This window comes from Heloderma suspectum, chromosome 2, assembly GCF_057233095.1.
Source record: "Heloderma suspectum isolate Gila_16-S chromosome 2, 16-S_ref, whole genome shotgun sequence".
Classification (NCBI taxonomy): Eukaryota; Metazoa; Chordata; class Lepidosauria; order Squamata; family Helodermatidae; genus Heloderma; species Heloderma suspectum.
This window is the reverse complement of record NC_139459.1, coordinates 139,732,906-139,748,343: the sequence shown is the minus strand read 5'-3', so window position 1 is coordinate 139,748,343 and position 15,438 is coordinate 139,732,906. Positions and strand designations below refer to the sequence as shown.

General features: G+C 42.6%; 2 protein-coding genes across 15 annotated transcripts in view; one reads left to right on the top strand and one right to left on the bottom strand.

The window, feature by feature from the left end:
- The window catches only part of WRN (WRN RecQ like helicase), a 90,583-nt gene extending 82,724 nt beyond the window's left edge, over positions 1–7,859 (bottom strand). For 9 of the 13 annotated variants that reach the window (XR_014787865.1, XR_014787866.1, XR_014787867.1 and 6 more), the window contains exons 1-4: positions 7,721–7,859; positions 7,102–7,203; positions 6,190–6,308; positions 3,712–3,857 (exon numbers count right to left, since the gene is read on the bottom strand). Coding sequence is in view for 9 of the 13 variants with exons in the window: in XM_084835033.1 (XP_084691159.1) it covers positions 3,712–3,857; positions 6,190–6,308; positions 7,102–7,176 (340 nt within the window). In the remaining 4 variants the exon portion in view is untranslated. The remainder of the gene's footprint in view (positions 1–3,711; positions 3,858–6,189; positions 6,309–7,101; positions 7,204–7,720) is intronic. The other 4 variants (XM_084835037.1, XM_084835039.1, XM_084835034.1 and 1 more) reach the window with 2 other exon arrangements.
- A 114-nt stretch (positions 7,860–7,973) lies between these two features.
- On the top strand, positions 7,974–12,153 carry PURG (purine rich element binding protein G). 2 transcript variants are annotated; one of them, XM_084835032.1, is made up of 2 exons: positions 7,974–8,330; positions 9,510–12,153. In XM_084835032.1, the coding sequence occupies exon 2, from the start codon at positions 9,519–9,521 to the stop codon at positions 10,407–10,409; it is 891 nt and encodes a 296-aa protein (XP_084691158.1). In that variant the 5' UTR covers positions 7,974–8,330; positions 9,510–9,518; the 3' UTR covers positions 10,410–12,153. The 2 variants fall into 2 exon arrangements, with proteins under 2 accessions (XP_084691158.1, XP_084691156.1); XM_084835030.1 differs by having other exon boundaries at positions 9,377–12,153.
- Positions 12,154–15,438: the final 3,285 nt, after the last annotated feature.

The window sequence follows — 15,438 nt, the reverse complement described above, 5'->3', positions numbered from 1 at the left end:
CTCAACATAATTTCATGCCACCCTCAGCATCATCCAGCTGTCCTGATAGCATGGGTTCAGGCCACCCTCCAGGAATTGCGTACTCTTTCACTTTGTGTGTGTGAGGGGGAGGGGAGGCTAGAGAAGGGATAGGGTAGCACAGAGAAAGGAAAAGTTAGGCAATGCTGCAAATTCCACCCACTTTTGACTCTGGCTCTGCCTACCACCGACTCTGGCTCCCTACCATTGGCTGTAGCCCCATCTGCCTTTTCTCAGGGGACAACGGCCTTTCACAGGAAAAAGATTCCTCTCCCCCAAGTAAAAACAAGAGAAAACAGTGGACTTTAAAACAAACTAAAAACAATACAATGACAGTCTAATCTTCAATTCAATGTATAGAAATGGACCATAAGAGTAGGGTGCATTTATGATCCAGTAAGGTCTAGATGACAGACATGAAATAGACAGATGTGTGTTCACATTTCTGCTCAGTCATAAACTCACACTCTGGCCTCTGCCACTATTGCTCAGCCTCATCTCTCCATTAAGTTACCTCCCAATATGGACTTTGCAAGGATCAGCAAGATAAAGAGGCTTTCTGAATTGGAAGTCCTGGATAAACAACAATAAATTATGACCAAATTCATCCAGCTGCCCACAAATAAAAACTCAAACTTTCCATCCCAGCCACCATCAAACACCCATGGACTGGGTGGATTACAGAAATAAGAGACATCATTATTAGCCAACTGAGTAAGGCACCATGGATGCATTAATATATGACCATTAACAGGAGGTGAAGCACAGAGTCTTAGTTATCACAGGCTCAGAGGGCTTGATGGGAATGACAGAAACCTCAGCACAGGGAAGCTGATGTCACCACTGTAAGAGGCCTTTCCTGACTCAGGAGAAGCAGCAACAGCAGCAGGTTTTGGGAATTGGTGTCCCCAAAATCCCTTGCCACCACAGTCAGAAAGTGAAGGCAGAGAAGTAGACTAAACAAGTAGCTGAAACGCTTGATGCAATGAGATGGAAAAGACACAGGTAGCAGTTTACTGTAGCAAGCTAGATTGCTTCATTCTGGTGGGGGAGGAGAAAGGGGAAGGAAAGATAGTGCATCATTTTACAGCCGATTGTTTTTCCTCAACCATTCTGGTCTCAGTGGGAAGGAAGCACAATGGGAATGTACCAGTTTGCAACATGGGATCTCTCTACTTTTACAATGCCACTGCCATTGCGTTCCCAGGTCAAAGGGGAGCAATGGCCGGGAGTAAGAGAACTTGCTAGCCGAGTCTGTCTTTTTGTCTTCAGAATTTGGTTGTATAGGCAGTGTCACCTCCCTTCCCCTCCACATCCCCTCCCCCTCCTGCCACCATTTTAGCCTTAGTTGAAGCAAGAGCTGTGTTCTTCTCTCTCAGAGGGTGAGAAATTTCTTTATTAGTTATATTATTTATTATTATCATCATCACACTCATTTATTATTATTGCTCAACTGTTCTTCTGTTTTGTTGAGTTTTCCTTTGTGGCATGTGTGGATCTTAGTAGTTTTGGTTTTTTGGCTCTGTGTGTGCGTGTGTGAATAATTTTATTTTACACACACACAGCTGTGAGTGACTTACTATTGTGCAGTGAACCACACAGAGAGTGAGGAGTCTGTTGTGCCATATCATTTCTGATTCCAATCCAAAGTACCAATCTAAACATCTTCACCATCCTTCCTTTCTCCAACCAGTTCTTTTCCAAGTTTGCTCCCGCAGCACCAGTCTGTATTGGCAGAGGCACCAGGTAGGAACAGAGGCTAAGCTCAAACTGGAGTTGCAGCACTGAAGGAACAGCAAGGACAGCAAGTAGCAACAGCAGAGTGAGATTGGTGCTCAGGATGGGGAAGCCAAGGAGGGGAAGGTTTACTTTTGTGAACGTCGATTGCTCCAAGCCAGTATGAAAGTGGCTGCAATGGGGTGCAACTATGTTGCCCACCATCAAAAACACCCTTAGGACACTGGAACAGCTCTCAAGCAACCTGGGCCAGTTCCAGCCACAACTGGTTGTGGGTTGCTCAGTACTGGAGGGGATTTCATGAATACTCCTACACTGACCCCACCAGGTAATGGGTCACCGTGGTGTGACTGATGTCCTGGTGGCTCGCTTGCTTGTTGTCTTTTTGCCCAACCACTATCACAAAGGTCTGGCCTGTAGACCCTCCTAAAACTCCTCTGTAGCTCCAGTCTGCAGTGGCTGCCTGTTGTGGGATCCCCAACATCTAGGAAGTTGCCCATCTATCTCCCTAGATCAGGGGTGGGCAAACACACGGTCCATAGTCCGCATGTGGCCCCCCCATCCTTTTCTCAGCCCCAACCATTCCCAAATTGCCGCCATCGGACTGCCAAATTGCCAGGAACATGATTTTGCATTAAAAAATGTAAAATTGGCCCCTGGATCCTCCAAAGTTGCCCACCCCTGCCTGAGATGCTTGACCACAGGGATCATCTGATGGAGGAGAGCAGTGCTGGAGCTGAGGATTTCAGTGGCCTCCATGCAGGGCTTCAAGACTGCCACCAACTCTGATACAACACGCCCCTGAAGTACAGGCAAGTGGCATAGCTGGATCTGCTGCCACCTCAAAGTGGTCCCAAACCATGCTCTGCCTCTTCGTCAACAACCCAGAACCACTGTGTAAAATCTGGGCCTCCTCCAACAACACAGGAGTAGGGCGCATCAGAGGGGGCACCTGCTGATACTGGCGCCTTTGCCCCATCCACCGTGCTCACCAGAGAACCACTGGTGATGCTGCCTCCTCCGGGGCAGATAACAAGGCTATGAAATAATATACATTTTCCCTCCTGTGTCAGCAAGTCCAGCTCCTTGGGAATCCCAGCATCTAGCACATCACCACCCCCTGCCTCTTCCACCCATGGAGCTGCCAAGGGTTCAGTCCTGCTGCCGCCTCTGTCACCTTCACAAAAACAGCCCACTTTGCAGGAGAAGGGGGCTGGCTTCCACTAGCAGAAGCAGCCTCAGAGCTGGGGTGACGCTGCTGTGTCTGCTCTGAAGTATGGCTCCCCCCTGCTGGAAACAAGGGTCATTAGATCTTAGTGGGGCATGGGGGGAGGACACTATGCTGGGCAGGGCCAATGCCAACAGCAACTCTGCCCCTAGCACCTCTGCTCCTACCTCTTCCCCTAGGGGCACAAGGTTTGCCACCACAGCAAACTGTTTTTATGTTGTTCTGTGTGTGTACAATACAGTCCTTTAATAAAAGATCAGAATGCTTGTGCACACTAGGTCACACACACATATAACAAAAACTAAGGAAGGCATTAAAGAACAACTCCATGAGACAGGACAATGGATAAAGAAAGACATCCAGACACTCACATGGTACTAAGGGAACCCAGAAGTTCAGAACTCGAGCGGATTCAAAATAAAACCTGTCAGGTAAAAAAATGGGGGACTGGGAGAGAACACTGCCTAGTCCCTATGAGTCCTACAAGACACAAAACACACCAGCAAAAGGAGAACTAGTAACTGCTATAGAAAGGATCTGAGTGAAATCTTGTGATTGACACACACCCCTGGTATAGAGTACTTTTAGGTGAGAGTACAGGCAGACATGTTCCTACATTATACAACAAACTGTGTTTGGAAAAGCATGCAAACAGACCTAGAGCTTATATAAATGGCAACTTGATGAGTCCATTTTCTTTAGAGATTATCAAACAGAATAGTACTGACTTGACATTGAAGAGACATGAAACAGGTAACACTTTTTTTCAGACTCGCACAGCTGGATTAAGGCAACTTTCCCTTCCTTCCCTTTAGTATGGAGTGGTGCCCATTCAATGTCAAAACCTAGCACAGTTCCATCAGGCAAAGTTGTACTGAAAGATAAAAATACATCTGAGGCTTAGTTCCTATACGACTATTTCAAAGATCCAGCGCAAACCTGATGACGGCTCCCTACAAACCCTGTTTGTCGAGTCAGGAAATAGTCTCAGGAATATGCACCCCTTTCCTCTCCCTCCTCCTCTCTGACACAAATCGCCCCTCTCTTCCCTTGTTTGTCTTAACCATGGTTTAGTACAGGGATGGGCGAGACCCAGTATGGAGAGGTTCCCCATCCAGCTAATTGGGTTTCCCTCCCAGGGCCCACTCCCTCTCCCAGTACTAGAGGAAGCAGCATTTCTCTAGTGCTGAATGGTGAAACCTTGTTCTTATCTCCCATCACCTGTCAGAGGAAAGCGCTGAGTTTCAGCACTCAGCACTAGAGAAATGCTGCCTTTCTCAAGTGCTGAGGAGTCCCTTTCTCCATGCACAGAGATAGCTTTCTCTGTACAGAAAGAGGCAAAAAGCCTCTCTCTGCATGGAGAAAGGGACCCCTATTATGTCAGGGAGCACAACTTAGGGGTAGGGGTTGGGGCTTCAGAAGGAAGGGGGCCCTAACATCATCTGCACCCAGGGGGTGAACAGGAACCAAATCCAGCCCCTGGGGCCAGAACACTTCCCCATCCCTAGCGTTACACCTACATCAACACTATTTATAGTTACTACTGGCCATGGTTTCCCTCTTAACCATTTGGAAACCAAGGCTTACAAACTCTGACATAGAACCTAGTTGTTGTTAATCATGGTGGGTATTGGTGCAAATGTAGCGAGTAACCCATGGTTAAGGGCACAATCCTATCTGGATAGTCACCAGCCTCCGAAATCAGAGGCTGCTGACTATCCTATGCAGGGCGGCTGGAACACAGAGGGGATCCTCTCCACTGTACTCAAGCCGCCCTGCCTTTTTACCTAGACAGAGGATTTTGCCCATCTAGGTGCAGCTTCAGGGAGGGGGAGGAAAGGGACTTGGGAGACCCAATAGGAAGCTGCATAAAACAGCTTCTGTGGTCTCTTCCCCTCCCCACCCCTAGGACTGGCCCCTTTTCCCTGACTCCATGCTCCATTCCCAAGCTTGGAGACGTAGCCCAAGCAGAGAGAACTGCACCAGCTTCGAGAGGGCGCATGGCTTCTGAGAACCAAGGTCGGAACCTTGGCATGTCTAGTAGCCATAGGATTGCACCCTAAGGCAAACAAGAGAAAGGAGAGGGAGAGCATATGTCCCGAAGGCTGACCCCCAATTTGCAAACTATGATTTTTAGGCAGCCATTTTGCATCTGCACTGGAGTTAATACATTAACAAGTGACTACAATGGGATATGAATGAAGAACAATTTGTGAGCTCCAGAGATAATAAAAAATCTTTCAAATAGAAAATGACAATCAATAACCATTTTAAGGTACAATCCTATGGGGATAGGCGGCCACCTCTGAACTCGGAGGCGACTGCCTAACCAATGCAGGACAGAGGAAGCATGGAGGGGATCGTTCCCTCTGTGCTTCTCCTGCCCTGCATTTGCAGCTAGACACGATTTTATGAAAACCAGAAAAAATACTGATGCGCCACAGGTTTCTCTTATGTTGCTATCACATGCTAAAGAGGCAACCCACTTTTCAGTTGGAAATAAAGAACACAGCTGCTCAGGCCTCCCAAGCATTACTAAGACTAAAATCCAAAGCCTGCTTACCAAGAAGTAAATACTGTAATACAACTCAATACATTATGGCACTGCAGCATGAAAAGTAATCTGCTAGCGACTGTGCATGAGTTCAAAAACAGCCTAATACATTTTTACCTTGCACTCACAGTTGTTGGATCCAAGCCAGTGAGACTTAATTCGAAGCAAGTTTGCTTATGATTCTGCTATTATAATAATTTTTAACTGATTTGCTCTGGTTGCTCTGTATACTTTTTTTTTTTTTTTACTAACTGCTTTGAGAATGTCAATGGAAAGCTCAGGATATAAACATAAATTTTAAAAAAGATTGACTCATCACTGCCCTGAACAGGGGTAATCAGATAAGAACACCACTGTCTGCATGGGCAAAATTGTATGAGGGTGCAATCCTATGCATGTTTAGACAGAAATAAGTCCTACAACTCTTAGCATTCCCCAGCCAGCATGATGCTGGGAGTTGTAGGACTTATTTCTGTGTAAACATGCACAGAATTGTGCCTTAATACAATTCTATGTATGCCTACTCAGAACTAAGCCTCACTGAACTCAATAGGGCTTACTCCCAGGAAAGTGTGCATAGGATTGTGGCCTAATATGTTTAAAATACAAAAATAGGGCTGCAAATGATAAATGCAAGTTTTCAGTTTCTTACACAATATCTTCAGAGAGTAAGGAACAATCACTAGCATTACAGCTGTAAATGACAGAGCCATGGAATTCTAGGAACGGAAGGCTGTCTTCCAGAACACTCCGATGGACTGCATTCTTCTGCTTTATAAAAATATAAAAGACAGCATGTTGTAAGGCATGTTTAAGAAATGATTTAATGGTTTACTCATATTGGCACAGGTCTCAGCACACTGATCCTCTTATCCATGTTAAGAAAGGATCAGGGCAATTGTTGTCAGTTGGTAAAGGTATTAAGGGGTAGCCATAGCCAAGACAAATTGGAAAGTAATCTCTATGACAAAAAAGGCATATTTTCCTTCTGTAGAATATGCATAGGTATATGTTACATTGATTCTTGGGGCACAAACCTATCCATGTTTAGACAGAAATAATTCCTATAACTCCCAGCATGAATTCAAGAAGAACCTTTGCCCCACGCATGTGTAAGATGTATGGCTTTTCCAACACAGAGCTTAATCACTACAGTAAACAATAACAACAACAGCAACAAACCACTACACATCATGGTGCAACACTCTCATCTCCACTATCAACACCTCCCAGCAAAAGTTAAAAAAAATTACTTATAGTTGGTCTTTTGGATACTGACCAGGACATGCAATCGTAACACCAAGCTCTCATAATCAGTGGTATCAAGCTAACATCGACAACACTAAGTGCATAACAAATCTGAGAAACACAAACTTCTGCTAGGGACAAAAATGGTCAGTAGCTCTGAAGATGTAGTAAGATGAAGAATTTCTGGGTAATTTCTTATTGGAAACTGCACACAGGGGAAGTGTAGTCTGCACAGCATTTCATGTCCTCTCAGTTTTCACTGTCTTTTCAATTGTTATTCTCTTCCATGAATCAAATGTATACTCTGAATCCCTACCTTTTTATCAACCACAGTATCTTCTTTGCTCTGTTCAGTCATCCACTGAGGAAGTTTATTTGCTGGAGAATCCATATGTATTCATCTGAATGTGTATATTAACTGAAACGGTAAGAGGAGGTAAAGAGCATTTGACCAAAAGATAATCCACACATACATCTTTGTCACTTGGCAACTATAGTATCAAGTGATAAGTTGCACAGGTGGATCCCCAAAACAGAACCCAGTGTCTACTCAAACACAGTTTTTTTTAAAGGAGTCAGTTCACACATTCAGCTTCCAGATCAAGTACTGTACATGCATGCCCAAACCTACCTACACAAGTGCAATCCTAGGCCTATTTACCCAGATGTAACTCCAAGAAAAGTGAATAGGACTTACTCCATAGTAAGTGCACTTAGGATTTTTCTTTTTGTAGTTGTACTACCCAATCTTATGCATGTTTACTCGGAAGTAAGTCCCACTTTGTTCAAGAGAACTGACTGCCAAGTAAGTACGGATGCAAGTACAGCTTTCTTGTGTTTGTACACTGAATTAACTGTACGAGCATGGAGATGGGCGTTCAGACATTCGACAATTTAAAACCGCAACATTAGCCATCTTACTTGCCAAAACTCACCTCAACCAAACCTTCCCCAGGATCCACCTCACTGCGCAATTCCACAGCACATAACCTCCCACTCAGAGCAGCCTTTCCCGCCAGACCCCGAGAAAGTCGTAATGACAACCCAACACCACCGTCGCAGAACAATTGCGTCATGAACACCTCAGATCTCACCCCCTCCCTCTCTTTTTCCACCGCTGTCAACTCTAGAAGGTGAAATGAGGTGAGGCGCATGCGCGCAAAAGCTTCCGTGCTTGCCGGCACCGCAGGACATTCTGGGGGTTGTAGTTCGTGGTTCTTTGAGGAAAGGCGGGGAAGGAGGCAGCTGCACGTTCGTTACAGAAAGCGAGTCCTGCCCCCGCTCCCCCGTTTCGTGATCCGTTTCTGTCGCTCAAGTGTGGGAAGTGCGGATTACGCTGGTTTCCCGGTGGAGAAAACGGACCTGGGACATCGGAGGCGGGAGAAGACTTAGGCGGCGATAGGACCTGCCCGGCCGGGGATGCTCCTATCCAGCTCCCTGCGGGCGGCAGCGCGGGGAAGGCGAGCGCTGCGGGGGCCTGGACGGTCAGCGGCCGTGGTTGGCAGGCTGACAAGCGAGTGGGCGAGAGGCAACTGACGGGATGGAGTAAGTAGCCCCCCGCTCTCTCCGCGGTTTCCTCTCCCTCCTTCTCCTTCCCTGCCTCGCATACCTGTCATGGCGGCGGGAGGGGCAGTGGGTGAGCACTGGGAGAGGGAGAGGGGGATGAGGGAGAAAGAGGCCGTTGTATGTGTCGGGCTCGATACGTGGTGAGGGTCGCTGGCATGACCGAGCTACCTGCCTGATGGGGATAGGCCCATCCCAGAGGTAACTGTGGGGGTTGCTTTGACCCCATGACGGGGTGGGGGAGCACTTGCAGGCTTCATGGTGGCGCGAGGGCCCCTATTCAGGAAGGGTGATGATGTGTCTGCTATAGGCCAGAACATAGGCGCTACCTCCCCTCACCACCTCTGTCCATCCCTTAAGGGATGCTACTTTGTGCGTTGAACAGTAGCTTGGCATGCAGAGATGTAGCAAACCTAAATTTGCTTGGTGAGGAAAGCTGATTGGAAAAAGCTTCACCTGCTAAATCTAGCATCACAGGCTGCTGCTGAAGGCACAAAGAGCAAGGCCAATTAAAAGGGGTAACAGTGATATAGGGATACCATTTATTTTTACTGGTTTTAATCCTGCGAACAGCATCATGACATGCTGAAATTTAGCAGGTGAAGACCTTCCCATCACTATAATTCCATGCCAGGTAAAGCTTCACTTGCTAAATTTTAATACATTGGGATCAGGGGACAAGAACAGGACTATCAAGGGGAAAAAGGACAGCCCTATGTTATTGCTGCTCATTCTCTTTTAAGATTTGCTCTGTGAAATTTAGCAGATGAAGCATTTTCCACAACATCTGCATACCAGGAAAAGCTACAAATCCCTATCTATCCATTGTAACATCTGAGACTGAACCAGCTCTATTTCTCCCCCCTTCTGCTACATTGATGTGTGTCATGGTGAAAGACAAGACTGTTATTGGAGCATCTTTCTAGTAAAATTAATTATGCACAGAGATGCTATTTCCAGGAAAACAGAATAGGCCCATTGGATGTTTATGGTGTTATGCATCTTTGTTATATATTTGTTGTTTCCAGTTGATTGATAAAGATGGAGAGAGGCAGAGGAGGAGGAGGAGGAGGAGGAAGGAGTGTGGGGGGCTCTGGCCTACACAGGAGCATTTACTCCCAGTCCCAGCAGCAGTATCATTATCCTGCCTCCTCTTCTCAGGCGGGCTGCATGGAAATCCAGGAGCTGGCCTCCAAAAGAGTGGATATCCAAAAAAAGAGGTTTTATCTGGATGTGAAGCAGAGTTCTCGAGGCCGTTTCCTGAAGATTGCAGAAGTCTGGATAGGAAGAGGCAGACAGGACAATATCAGGAAAAGCAAACTGACTCTGTCCTTGTCAGTAGCTTCTGAGCTGAAGGATTGTCTAGGAGATTTCATAGAGCACTATGCCCATTTGGGCCTGAAAGGCAGCCAGAGTCATCGGAATGATCATTCTAATGGCAAAGAGCAAGATTCAAGAAGGCGACAACACCATCACCCACCATCTCCTCCAGCATCAGTTGGATCTGAAGAGCATCTTCACAGCGTCTTAAAAACTGAATACATTGAAAGAGACAATAGGAAGTATTATCTAGACCTGAAGGAGAACCAACGTGGACGTTTCTTAAGGATTAGACAGACTTTGATTAGAGGACCTGGCATGATAGGATATTTTGGTCACAGTTTGGGACAGGAACAGACTATTGTCCTTCCAGCACAGGGGATGATTGAGTTCAGGGATGCTTTGGTCCAGCTCATTGAAGAGTATGGTGAAGGAGACATAGAAGAAAGACGGAGTGGAGGTGATGAGCCTCCTGAACTCCCAGAGGGGACTTCCTTCAGGGTGGACAACAAGAGGTTCTACTTTGATGTGGGGTCCAACAGGTATGGTATTTTTTTGAAGGTAAGTGAAGTGAGGCCTCCATACCGTAACACCATCACTGTCCCATACAAAGCATGGACAAGATTTGGGGAAAACTTTATCAAGTATGAAGAAGAGATGAGGAGAATTTACAACGGCCATAAAGAGAAAAGGATGGATATCAGAGGGGACAGTGGTGAAGAACAAGAGGGTCTTGATTAGAATGTGCTTCAACAGACCAAGAAGCAAAATAGAGAATTGGCTAGAGATACTGATATGTAGTGGCTGGAAGAAGTTGCCTTTCTTTTTGTAAGTTCTTCCCTCTTGTTAGATAATTCATATATATATATATATATATATATATATATATTACTATAAGGGTCTGGTTTTCATGTTAAATTATACCCAACAACATCTCTGTGATTTCTTACACGAATAATTAACCGCCCAATGATTATGATACAAATCTTACAGGACTATGAAATCATGTATAATAGCACTAAAACTGTTGTGACATTTTAAAGAATCTGTATAAGGTTTGTGTTGCAGTATAACATGATACACATAAGCCAGGTGGAATTAATATCTTCTAATATTAACCGTAAAGCATTTATGACCAAAACTGATCTTTAAATTTTAAATGGTTGTATTGGGCAAGGCATCTTTAAATAAGTTAATCTGCTGATTACTTTATGGTAAAAAAAAGTCTTGAGGGGAGGGGGAAGGCCTAACCTGTATTGTATTGGTCAGTAATTAATTTCATGGTTACCTAATTTTATAATAACCCAGTAATTTAAGTGTCTCACCAATATAAATTCATTTCTCCATTAATAAGTTGTTTCAGATTAATGTTGATCATAAATCATCCATTCTGTATGGACTGCTTACATTGTGTGAGGAGAGTTTATTTAAATAGTGTTACAAAATTTCAAAAGCTATTTTTATATTTGTGGGGTTAATGGGTTCTAGCGAGTTGCTGTGATGTGGGAATTTGGTAGGTGGTTATGGTTGGGATTGAAATTCTAAATAGAAGGCTAAGTATGAGTGTAATGTGGAAAAGTATTAGAATTACTTTTTTATCTTCATACTTTGAGAAAATGCTTTGAGAGATTTTGGTGCATCACTTAATTGATATCAAGCAGATCTCTGGTTTCACATTGCTGCAGTTGAAATATTCAGTAACAGCTATCAGCAGTTCCTTTATAAATCTTGTTTTCTTTTGTTAAAACATAACACATGATCCTCCAGTCTAATCTGTAAAGATGCATCTAGAGACAGGATTTCCAAACAACATAAGCATTTTGACGTTTTACAAAAAAAATATCAAGAAGATGACTGGAGGAGTCTGTGCAGAGTATTAGGGGGTCAGGATGCTTGTCATGAACAAGAAATATAATGATTTTTGTTTATCTGGCAAAATCTTTCAGTTCTGTTAAGTCTGCAGTCCTATGCCCACTTACTTGGGAACAAAGCTCCTTTAATACACTGGACCTAACTTCTGAGTAGATGTGCCTAGGATTGCACTGTAAATCAGATTTTAAATCAGGGCCGAAAAGTTTTTGTCTTCAAACACCAAAGCATGTACTTTAGACCTTGATACTGTGTAACTATGTCTGTCTTTTAAACATCTTATTTGATATATATAGAAACATAACAATGAAGTTCTTTTCCATCAAAGAAACCATGCATGTTTTTTGGCTATGTTAAATCCAAGTACTATTTTTTTTTCTTATTCAGATGTTCTGGCACTCAAGCAAAATTGTTTCTAGCTTTAATTCTGTTCTACTTGCCACTTCCATTTCAATGCCATATTAAATGTGTTCTGTGATCTCCTTTCCGCAGGGCTGTGTGTGAAGGTGGAGAGCATAGTCTGGCATGTAGTTTAGTGGCAAAACTGTCAAAATACTTTTACTTATAAACAAAAGAAGAAAAAAAAAAAGAGCTTGCACCAAAATCACCAAAGGAACTTTAGAAATGTGTGTTACAGTTGTGACAGAGAAAACAAGAAGTATGGACTTTAATTTCACTGTTTTAGGTGATTTGCCCAGTATATGAGAACTGGACTTACCAAGCATTTGGTCTAGTTTCAGAAGTAACAGTTAACAAATAATGTCTAACCTAAAACTAAGATTTCTAATTTGGTTATTTTAATTACTAGTGCCCCACTGGGCTACAATAAGTTATTTGAAAGACCTTGGTATAAAAGAGTACTAAAAGTACGTCTGCGGGGAAAAATTGTTCATCTGAATGAAAGTGTACCGTTGTTGATTTGATAGCAGAATTATAGTGAATTCTCTAAGCCTAAATTACCACATTGCTGATTTGCTGCTGCACATGCCAAACCCTGTAGTACTGGTAATATTGTCAAATTCCATAATATGGACTCCATGAGTGTAGGAACTCCTGATGCTCACATTCTCCCAACTCCCATCTTGCTAAAGGCAATATCTCCCACCCCCTCAATATGCAACACATTCCATTTTTAAATGATACTTTTATCAGTCAATATGCTTTTACTGGATCTTTACACTATCTTGCTAAAAATGTTTCACTGAAATATCCTTCATATCAACTTTTAACAGATAAAAGTATACTGATTGTCTGATTAATTTAAGAAAATGTATTTCCTCCACAGTTTTTTTTTAAGCAAATAATTGTGAAGTGGCATCTTTACCACTTCTATCAGAGTGCATATTAGTTTATACACTGCCATGTGCAAGTTTCCACCACTGTATATCTTGGTTTCTGTATTGAGCCAAACATCTAGTACTCAGCTTTGAGTACTGCCCTCTTCTCCCCTCACCCCCCCTCGAAATTTCTGTGTCCTTGTGCCACTAAACAAGGCTCAATTTTCTTCTCTGCACAGGCACAGGTTGCCATGTTCTTCAAATTAACTAATGCACTTAAATGTGAGCATCTGAGACTGACTGCACATGAGCCTTAAAGTTGTCACCTGCTATATATAGTGGATATACTGGTTTTGACTTATCCACTGGAAGTAATTAATTTTGTTCATATCTTCAAATCCAAGGGTTATATCGTCAGATTCACAATGCTAAGAGCTTAAATGGTAATTTGGGAAAGAGTTTCTCTTTACATCTGGCAGTTTATCCATATATTTGGAGAATGGCAATAACATGTTGAGTGTTTGCAGAAGAGTCTGTTATAATGTAAAGAAATATTCTTTGCACCCCAAAAATGCCATGTCCCTTAAACTTGAGAAAAACCCAAGCTTATTTGCACTAAAAAGCGTGGCCAAAAACAATTGTAGGAGGGCAGGGTGAATAAAATCAGTTTGTACCTCTTGAATAATTTGTTCTCATGAGAGAATTTTGCATTAAAGCCCTGACCTCTCTTTTAAAACTGTATGGTCCAGACAGAAAGTCTGTCAGTTTTGTGATTTCATAATAATGCACTTTATATTTTATAAATAATAGAAGCACATTTCTGCTACTGGTTTGGTACAGTGTGTTTCAGTATAACATATATGCTAAATCAGTATAAAATGGCCTTCTGCATGCATGTCTGTCAGTGATCTATTGCAAGGACTAGATCAAATTACATTGGCATGATGGAGAAGAACAGGCACTATATTGAAATTAATTTCAAAATATCAAGGACCTGTGTTTTCAGAAACGTTGAGTCCAGCTCTGGATTATACTGGATTTGAGTAATCAACATTTCTGAAGCTCAAGTAGACTTTTAAATATTCCTGCAAATGATGCAGATATGGGTTAAATAACTGCCTATCTGTAGTTCTGCAATGTTGCCACGTAACCTCTCTCTTCCCCTAAAAAGTTAATTTAGGATGTAATCCTACACGTGCTTAGACAAAAAAAAAAAAAAGAAGAAGTCCTACACCTCCCAGCATTCACAGCCAGCCATATGGCTGGGGAATGCTGGGAGCTGTAGGATATTTTTCTGTCTAAACATGCATAGGACTGCACCCTTAGGGGACTAGATTTTATGTGACTTACACAGGGCTGGTAGCAGGCCATTTGTGCTAACTGATCTCCTATACAGTAGCCTTTCTTTTTTGCTAAAGTACAAATGTAGAAAATTCTTACAATAGAATATTGATATAAGAGAGTTCCGTAGTACATTTAAAATTAGGAATTACCTTATACAGCACGTCATACCACCTGTGTAAAACCAAGGAAGCTTTAGATTAAAAATTTGTAGGAAAAGCATATTTGTTCCTACTCTCAGAAGAAGCTAATGCATCAAATCTGTCAAATCCTGACAGATTTAAAAACTAGAACTGAAGATAAAGATACTATTTTATATTAGCAACAATGTAATGTGTGCTTTATTAATGTTAAAACATATTTTTTTCTTAAGGATATGCTCTTCTAAGGGTCAGTTCATTCTTTTCTTTTCTCTTACACGTGAGCAGTTTACTCTCGTAGCATCTTCAAAGCATCAGGTAAATAGAAAGTTCTACTAACCTAACCCCTTATATGTTTCCTCTTCCTGGGGTAGGGGGACAATTGCTACCCCTTGACCTGTTTCTCTGAATAGCAATTAATGAATCATATTCCACTTAAGTTTTCTTAACATGATTTTTATTTAGGTAGGCTTGTGATTAATATATTATTAGGACTATGTCCTTATTATATGGGAATTATATCCTTTGTGTTGCTGTTCTCAGACAATTAAATTGTAGCCTATTATATCCTCCACTTATCTGCTATATGATCTTCCATGTCCAAGGAATGAGTCTTTCCTTTAAATGGCTGAAGCTGGATTCTGACTTCCAGATGCCTGCTCAAACTTGCTAAGTGAAAAGAAACATATACACCAACAGTACGCAAACATGGCTAATGGTCACAGCATCACTTTTTCCTGCCACCTCTATATTTCTCCACATGTGTTTACCCCAGAGCAGTTTGAGACTGCTTGCATGCTGAAGGAAAAGGACAGTGTGGACTGGTAAACCCTAAGATTTAATATAGCTGATTTGAGAGATTAATGTTTGCAGTGATTGTATTCCTATTATTGTATGTTAAGCAGTTCTCCATGAAGTACCTCTACCTGAATCCCTCAATTAAAAAAAATCAATCTAAAAGTCAAGCTTTGATAAACAGAAATATCAGATAAATATTTAGTTCATGGAGCTATTTAATCTAGTAGTTACCCCGCATCTTCAAAATAATGCTTTAAAAATATTATTGGATTCTGGTACAGAACACAGAGAGGCAGGCCTCTCTGTAAAGTTGAAAGAAAAAAAGCAGGAGAAGGTAAAAAGTCT